At 37.2% G+C, this 9,481-nt stretch overlaps 1 protein-coding gene across 1 annotated transcript; it reads left to right on the forward strand.

Moving 5' to 3' along the window:
- The first annotated feature begins 6,751 nt into the window (after positions 1-6,751).
- Positions 6,752-7,786, forward strand: LOC113911637 (40S ribosomal protein S3a-like). Its single transcript, XM_027574420.1, has 2 exons — positions 6,752-6,884; positions 7,119-7,786. The coding sequence occupies exons 1-2, from the start codon at positions 6,758-6,760 to the stop codon at positions 7,784-7,786; spliced, it is 795 nt and encodes a 264-aa protein (XP_027430221.1). The 5' UTR covers positions 6,752-6,757.
- Positions 7,787-9,481: the final 1,695 nt, after the last annotated feature.

The following is a 9,481-nucleotide window of genomic DNA, read 5'->3' on the forward strand; positions in this document are numbered from 1 at the left end:
TCTGCTCTAATCTTTATTATTTCTTTTCTTCTGCTGGCTTAGGGTTTTGTTTGTTCTTTTTCTAGCTCTTTTAGGTGTAAGGTTAGGTTGTTTAGTTGAGATTTTTCTTGCTTCTTGAGGTAGGCCTGTATTGCTATAAACTTCTCTCTTAGACCCAATTTGCTGTGTCCCAAAGATTTTGGACTGTTGTGTTTTCATCTTCATTTCTTCCCATGTAATTTTTGATGTCTTCTTTGAACAATTGGTTAAGCCATTCATTGTTTAGTGGCATGTTATTTAACCTCCATGTATATGTGCTCTTTCCCAATTTTTTCTTGTGGTTGATTTCTAGTTTCAGACCATTGTGGTCAGAAAAGATGCATAGTATGACTTTGATCTTTTTAAGTTTGTTGAGACTTGTTTTGTGACCTAATATGTGATCTATTCTGGAGAATGTTCCATGTGCACTTGAAAAGAATGTGTATTCTCTTTTAGGATGGAGTGTTCTGAATATATCTATTAAATCCATCTGGTCTAGTGTATCATTCAAACCCACTGTTTCCTTGTTGATTTTTCTCTTTGGATGATCTATCCATTGATATATCTGGGATGTTGAAGTCCTCTACTATGATTGTATTATTATTGATTAGTTCCTTTATGTTAGTTATTAACTGTTTTATGTATCTTGGTGCTCCCATGCTGGGTGCATAAATTTTTATAATTGTTATCCTAAGAATGATAGCCTTCCTGGATAGAATATTCTTGATTGTAGGTATTTTCCTTTTAGCACTTTGAATATATCATGCCACTCCCTTCTGGCTTGAAATTTCTGCTGAAAAATTCACTGATATCCTTATGGGGCTTCCCTTGTACATAACTGTACTTTTTCTTGCTGCTTTAAAATTTTTTTCTTTATCACTACTTTTTGCCATCTTAGTTAATAAATGTCTTGGTGTGGACCTGCTTGGGTTGATTTTTGGGGGGGATCTCTGTGCCTCCTGGATCTGGATATCTGTTTCCTTCCCAGATTAAGGAAGTTTGGCTGTTATTTCTTCAAAGAATTTTCTGTCCCCTTTTCTCTTCTTCTTCTTGGAACCCTATAATGTGAATGTTATACACTTGATGAAGTCGCTGAGTTCCCTGAGTCTATCCTCATTTTGCATCATTTTTTTTCCCCTCTCACCTGCTCAGCTTGATCACTTTCCATTACTCTGTTTTCCAAATTGCTAATTTATTCCTCTGCTTCCTCTAGTCAGCTATTTATTCCATCTAGTGAATTTTTAATTTCATTTATTGTGTTTTTCATCTCTGATTGGTTCTTATTTATCTCACTGATGTCCTCCACTCTTTTCTCAAGTCTAGTGAGTATCTTTGTGACCATTATTTTAAATTTTCTATCAGGCATATTACTTATATTTGTTTCATGTAGGTCTCTTGCTATAGTTTTGTCCCATTCTTTCATTTGGGACATATTCCTCTGTCTCCTCATTTGTCTTGGCCTCTGTGTATGTTTCTATGCATTAGGGAAAATCAGCTACCTCTCATGTTTTTGAAGTGACGGCCTTGTGAAGACTAGGTCCTGTAGTGTCCTGTGGCACAGCGTCTCCTGGTCACCAGAACCTGGTGTATCGGGGGGGTGTCCTATGTGGATTGTGTGTCCCCTGCTATTGTGTCCTGGCTGCCTTTTCCTTCAGTCCAGTTGTCTGCACAGGCTCTCTCTGCCTGTTGTGGGCAGTGTTTGGTCCCCAGCTAGGATAGGACATGCAGCTTAACAAAGTGTGCAGGTCTGCTTACAAAAGGAGACCTGTAGGTTCTGTCTCTGGGACTAGTCCAACCTGTGTGGATCCATAAAGCATACATCGGTAATGAATGCAGTTTTAACAAGGTTCACGTCAGGCTTTCACAGGGCCTGCTTCCACTGCCACCGCTAGGACCGAGGCCCTGCAAAATGTGTGGGTCGGGAGACATGGTGTTGGCATGGTTTGTCCTAGTCTTTGGGGGGCGGATCTTGAGGAGTGAAGCAAATGTGATTGGGAAGGGTGGATCCATCAAAGTGTGGGGTAGTTGGGCTTGGTATAAGCAAGTTAGGTAGTGAATGTTGGCCCACACTGGTTTCAGAAGGTGGCCATGTATTTATACTGGGGAGTGGGAGAGGGAGATGGCACCTGGCAGCTTCTTTGTTCCTGGAGAAGTCCCTCCAGTGAAACCTGCCCCTTTGGGATATGCTCTGAGATTAGTAAATAATTCTCCCTCCCATATACCCCAGAATTTTTCAAACTGCTGCTGGTATACTGTAATTCCCAGGGGCTGTTTGTGGCACTTTTTCTTTAAGGACAGGAACTCAGCTTCCTGTTGCCCTCCAGGCTCTCCCAGAGCTGAGCACACTGATCCTTTAAATTCTTGGCTTTAAGTCCTGCTGGTTGTTAAGGACTCTTCCTTTGGACTCTTCCTTTGAAAGTCAGTTGTTATGGGGATTCATCTCCCCTGGGTGGGCTCCCCAGTGTTAATAGTCTGCCTCTCTCCCTTTTCTGTGACAGTAGCTCCCTCTCCACCACAGATAGCCAAGATCTGTTGAGCTGCCCACTGTGTCTCTGCCTGTCCTACCCTATTCAGTGTGGCCTCTTTTCTACCTTTAGTCATGAAGTTTGTTCTGCCATTTTTCCAGGCATTTTCTGGGTTATTTACACTGATATGAGTGTTATCTAGTTGTATCTGTGGAATGAGGTCAGCTTAGGGTCCTCTTACGCTGCCATCTTTTCAGCCCTACTTACGTAAATTTTTTTAAAATGGAAAACAAAGTAATAGTGTGCCAGAATTAACATCAAACATATCTGTCATATCAATGATGGATTAAATGGGTTAAGGCACTTATGGAAAGAAAATATTTTTTAGTTGTATCACCAAATAAGACACCATTCTCTTTAGAAGAGATAAATCTAAATTAAAGTAATTCATAAAACTTAAAAATAAAAGGGTATACTCCAAACCCATAAATGTACACCACTAAAAGTGAACCCTAATATAAACTGTGGACATTAGGTGATTATGATGTGTTAATGTAAGTTCATACTTGGTAAAAAATGTAACATTCTAGTGATAATTAGGGAGGTTTTACATGTGTGGGGGTAGGGAGTATATGGGAGATGTCTGTACTTTCCTTTTAATTTTGTTTAGGTTGTAAACCTAAAACTCCTCTAAAAATAGTTTTAAAAAATAATAAAAAAGAGTATACAGAACCAAAACAGAGCAGTTTCCAATATAAATATTGATATTCAGGCTAAAAAGTACTGAAGAAGAGCATTCTGAAATATTTCTATTCAGCATATATTTCTAATGGTCTTGAATATCTATACATGGAGTGCCATAGTTGCAATATTCAGAAAGCAGAAATTGTAAGAGATAAAAGGAGAAATCAATAAGGAAACACAGTAGGAGACTTAATGCATCTTTATCAATGCATTAAAATATCAAGTGGACAGAAATAAATAATGCTATAGAAGGCATAGAACAGATACAGACAACTAAGCACATGTACATTGTTCCCTGAAATGGAGAATGTAATTTCTTCTGAAGTTCCTGGGGAACAATCACAAAACAAATGAAAAGATAATATTAGAGGCCCAAAGTCAATAGAGGTTTTACGAAAGATTGCAATGCAATAAAACTAGAAATTAATGACAAAATAAAAAACACAGAAAGTTCTTCTATTGAGAAACATTTTAAAAACTCATTTATACAATTTGTTAGTAAAAGAGTAGAAATAAGAACTTTAGAATGATTGAACATAATAATGATGAAAACACCGTATAAGTGAACACATGGAATATAGTTAAAATTGTGCTCAGAGAAAATTTTATAAGTGATTAAACAAATAAAAAGAGAGTGAAAACAAAGGAACATTAAACATAAGCCCCCCAAAAGAATAAAATAAACAGAAGAAAAAATATGAGGGAAATAATATATATAAACCCACAAATTAATCATTTAGCAAATTAATCATATCTGAGAGAATATGAGTTAGAAGTCCTGCATTCTTACGTGTAGTTTCTTGGCAAGTCATTTTACTACTATTATAGTCTATTTTTGTCTAAAACTTCCTTCAAAGTAAAACTTTACTCACTGGGAACACTTCCCTCACTTTCCCTTGTCATAATGCAAACATGCAGTTCTGCGTTCGGATCAGCCTTTTTCCACGGCAGGAGTGATTGCTTAAGGAGTGTGATTTGAAAGGTGCCAGTTTGGCTTCTGACCCTAAACTTCTCTTTTATTGGCTGAATTCTACTTTTAGTAATTTATTCCACTGGGTGACAGCAGTGCATGCTTGAGAGATCATGAGGAAGGAAGGTAAGGCATTAAAATGAAGAATCAGGAAATGAACAAGAGTTCCAGTGGCTTGACAAAATCTACTTTCCAATGCTTCTAATTGATCAGGTTCACATACATCTGTTAAGAAATAATTGGCTCATATATCCATTTTGAAGTGACTAGATAGAAAACTAGTCCTGAATTCCCAACGTTTATCACCTTCAATCTAGTTATTCAAATCACTAAATCTCATCTGTTTAGAATTGTAGGAAAATAGAAGCTGCATTTACCTATAATTAGATGTTTTGGTGTTATCTCTTGCCAGAACAGACCTGGCAACACTCTGGAAGGAGCCATTTGAATATTAAATCTTAAAATTAGTCATGATAAGTCACCTATAATGAGCCTTCTAACTTCCTTATGTTTATGATAATTTATTCCTTCACTAATACCAAACTCACTGAAAAGGAGAGAGACTTACTGTTTCATTCTCTCCTGCCTTTAATTCTAGGTATTCCAGTCATAATTATCCAATTTGTACCACTTTTAGTCAATCTGCGTATGCCTTTAGTTGTTTTAGTGTATTGGCCATGAAATATCTATCAATTTTTGTACATTAATATACCATAATGTCATGATACACCATGATATCAAAGTTGCTTGGAGTGGGGATCTACTTATATGGTACAGCTTGAGCATGGCAGATGATGTTCTAAGTAATAATAATGATAACAATAAGCATCTCTGGAACATAAAGTCCCACTCTTTAAGCTTTCACTCATTTGTATTAAACATTATTCTCCCCAGACACCCTCTTCTTCAATGCACATACTGTGGAGAGTCTAGCTTTCAGAGTCTAGATTAAAGATTCTTTAAGGACTCTCATTATGTGACTTTGGAAAAGTTACTTATAACTAAGAAATGGCAAATGGAGATTACATGCAAGATATTTATAAGGATCAAATGAAATATAGTTTTTGTTTTCATAAAAAGATAAAGGCTTATTTTTAGGGTTAACTATTTTGTCACTTAATTTCTTAGGTGCCCCAGACACTAAATAAAGGAGACGGGAAAATCAGGGAAAGAACATAAGGAAGGAAATGGAGCAAAGTCAGGAGGAAGAATGTATTTTTTTATATATCTTGGTAGAAGCAAGTAAGCAAAGTAAAAATTTTGCCTAATTCACAATTAGACTGGAGTTAGTCTTGTGTAGAGTTCTATCAAATAATAAGATAAACACATTGGTCAGAACCTGAATTGTGTTGATTAAACCGAGGAAATTAGTCATCTCAATTCTTTTTGCTTACGACTGTGATTATGGTCAAATGAGAGTGTATCTACAAAGCGTGAACAATTCTAAGAAAATAATGACATTTTACCTAACAATAGTGAGGATGGTGAGGATGAGGCTGTTAGAACCTGATGCATAGAGCTCTAGGAACATAGCCATCATTTGTTAATTTAGGCACATTTCATCTGCTGAGAATGGTAAATAGTGCAGATTAAATGACAAATCAGAATTTTGACTCATTTAGTAGAATGATGGGATCTAAAGCTGAGGTGTGAAGCTATTTTACATATGACCAGCTAACATTAGAAAACAGAACAATTCAATAAGAATGATGTGATGATCCTGAAGAATTTGTTCTTGACTCAGACAACACCACAAAGCTGGTAGAGTTATAGTTTATTCATTCACCTCCAACGGTCTTTGGATAGTTACGTGACTTCCTTATTCCAGAGGTCTCTCTTCTTTCCAAGCCCTTAGAAACTACTGGAATTAGGCAGCATTATGTCCCAGCCTTCTCTGGGTTCTGAGGAGAATGTTATCAATAATCCAGTAGAGCAGGGATCTTTAAAATTAAAATTAAGCCTGTGATAGAAAGGAAAGGACAGGTGAGAAAGATCAAGGCAGAAAGTGGCTGTCCCTTAAGGAGAACCGTTTTAAAATGGCAGTGACACAGAAATGGTGAACATAAAATGATTGTAATGTAACTAAATTATTAAAATGAATTTGTCTCTCTATGAAGGTAAAGCCTTGCATTGCATTAAAATAAATGAGGAAATAACTTTGGACATTTTTTTCCACTTAAACCAGGGCATGGCATTTAAGAACTGACACTATTTCAGGATGTTTACTATTATAATATATTTTTATTAATAATTCTGCAGTCATACTTTCTTTAATGAAAAATTATATATATTTTGACCAAGGATATATTATTTTAAGTGGAGAGGTAAAGTGCTTTTTGAAATTTCAATTTTTTTTCTGTAATGAAAATATTTGTGTTCAAAAATCTACACGAAAATTTCATAATTACAGTTCCTCAAAGAAGCACTGTTTAAAAATGAGTATTATTTGCCCAAAACTTTAAAATAGTTGTTATGGATGATTACCCACATGTGTTTTCTGTGCATGTGGCATAACATATTAAGAGGGAAATTTCTGCCTTTTGGCTCCCTGAGCAGCGCCATGGCGGTCGGCAAGAACAAGTGCCTTATGAAAGGCGGCAAAAAGGGAGCCAAGAAGAAAGTGGTTGATCCATTTTCTAAGAAAGATTGGTATGATGTGAAAGCACCAGCTATGTTCAATATAAGAAATATTGGAAGACGAACCATGAGAGATGATGGACTCTGAAAAACAAACTGAGGGTTCTAGAGGGGAGGGGGGTGGGGGGATGGGTTAGCCTGGTGATGGGTATTGAGGAGGGCACGTTCTGCATGGAGCACTGGGTGTTATGAACAAACAATGAATCATGGAACACTGCACCAAAAACTAATGATGTAATATATGGTGATTAACATAACAATAAAAAATTAAAAAAAAAAAAGAAATATTGGAAAAACATTAGTCACAAGAACTCAAGGAACCAAAATTGCATCTGATGGCCTCAAGGGTCGGGTTATTGAAGTGAGCCTTGCTGATTTGCAGAATGATGAAGTTGCATTTAGAAAATTCAAGCTAATTACTAAAGATGTTCAGGGCAAAAACTACCTGACTAATTTCCATGGCATGGATCTTACCCGTGACAAAATGTGCTACATGGTCAAAAAATGGCAGACCATGATTCAAGCTCATGTTGATGTCAAGACTACCGATGGTTATTTGTTTTGTCTATTTTGTGTTGGTTTTACTAAAAAATGCAATAATCAGATTCGGAAGACCTCTTATGCTCAGCACCAACAGGTCCGTCAAATTCGGAAAAAGATGATGGAAATCATGACCCGAGAGGTGCAAACAAATGACTTGAAAGAAGTGGTCAATAAATTGATTCCAGACAGCATCAGAAAAGATATAGAAAAGGCTTGTCAGTCTATTTATCCACTTCATGATGTCTTAGTTAGAAAAGTAAAAATGCTGAAGAAGCCCAAGTTTGAATTGGGAAAGCTCATGGAGCTTCATGGTGAAGGTAGTGGTTCTGGAAAAGCTACTGGGGATGAGACCGGTGCTAAAGTTGAGCGAGCTGATGGATATGAGCCAGCAGTCCAAGAATCTGTTTAAAAGTCAGACATTTAATGGTGACAAATAAAAAAATCCTATTTGTGAAAAAAAAAAAGAGGGAAATTTCTCTCCCTTTTTAGATGAAATGATTCCCCGTACCATGTCTTCATGTGTGCCACACTTTAAGCCCTGTACCTATCTTCAGTGAAAATTTTGGTGTCACATGGCTAACTTCTCAACTTTTAAGGTATTTGGGACTGCAATGTTCAACATTAAAATGAGGTTTTACCTGTAACATCTCACAGACGCTCTGCTTTTTTTAGTTTATTTTAATATTGCATCCACACACAGAGGCTAGTCTCTGAGGTTCTTTTTTGCGTCCCCCCGCACAGCAGTGCACATTCCTGGGCAGGCAGTGGTGCTCTAGGGTAAGCCTTTGCCTGGTAGCATGGCTGGATGGTGATTCAGTTCATCTAATGAACACAAGGGTATTTGATCTGCATGCATGATGCAGAAGCAACATTCCTAGGTTACTGTGGTACGCAGTCTCTGTAAATCAGAAATGAGAAATTGCAATTATATAGAGTGGAAAATTATAAACACTGGTAGTAGTCTAGAGTTCATAATCTTCTAAATTTTGCCTTTTATGTGCATTTTTCCTCTTTTACGGCAAATACTGTTTCCTTAACTCATGGAGGTTCTGTTGATACTCGGCTATTTTCATTCATTTAATTCAGCTTCTTACTTAAAGGGAAAAAACATGTACTGTCTGACTAAAGTCATTTCATAGTAAGACTGTTTTTCATTTAAGAGATTTTCTGTTCCTATTCAAGTTAAAGAAACTAGAAGTTAAATAAAAACATTGAGTCTTTTGAGTAAACACTAATGAGTAAATTATTCATTTTGAATTAGCATAAAATTTATAAGTGGGTATTTTTAAGATACTTGAAAATAGTTATATATTCCTGCAAGTATTATTATTATTATTATTTTATTTATTTTTTTAAAAGATTTTATTTACTTATTTGACAGAGAGAGACACAGCGAGAGGGGGAACACAAGCAGGGGGAGTGGGAGAGGGAGAAGCAGGCCTCCCGCCAAGCAGGGAGCCCGATGCGGGGCTCAATCCCAGGACCCTGGGATCATGACCCGAGCCGAAGGCAGATGATTAACGACTGAGTCACCCAGGTGCCCCTATTATTATTATTTTAAATTTTATTTTATTATGTTATGTTAATCACCATACATTACATCATTAGTTTTTGATGTAGTGTTCCATGATTCATTGTTTGCGTGTAACACCCAGTGCTCCATTCAATACGTGCCCTCTTGGGGCTCCTGGGTGGCTCAGTCGTTAAGCATCTGCCTTTGGCTCAGGTCTTGATCCCAGGGTCCTGGGATTGAGCCCTGCATCTGGCTCCCTGCTCCATGGGAAGCCTGCTTCCCTCTTCCACTCCCCCTGCTTGTGTTCCCTCTCTTGCTGTGTCTCTTTCTGTCAAATAAATAAATAAAATCTTAAAAAGAAAAAAATACGTGCCCTCTTTAATACCCATCACCAGGCTAACCCATCCCCCCACCCCCTCCCCTCTAGAACCCTCAGTTTGTTTCTCAGAGTTCATAGTCCCTCATGGTTCATCTCCCCCTCCGATTTCCCCCCCTTCATTTTTCCCTTCCTGCTATCTTCTTCTTCTTCTTCTTCTTTTTTTTTTTTTTAACATATAATGTACTATTTGTTTCAGAGGTACAGGTCTATGA

This window comes from Zalophus californianus, chromosome 12 (genome assembly GCF_009762305.2).
Source record: "Zalophus californianus isolate mZalCal1 chromosome 12, mZalCal1.pri.v2, whole genome shotgun sequence".
Lineage (NCBI taxonomy): Eukaryota > Metazoa > Chordata > Mammalia > Carnivora > Otariidae > Zalophus > Zalophus californianus.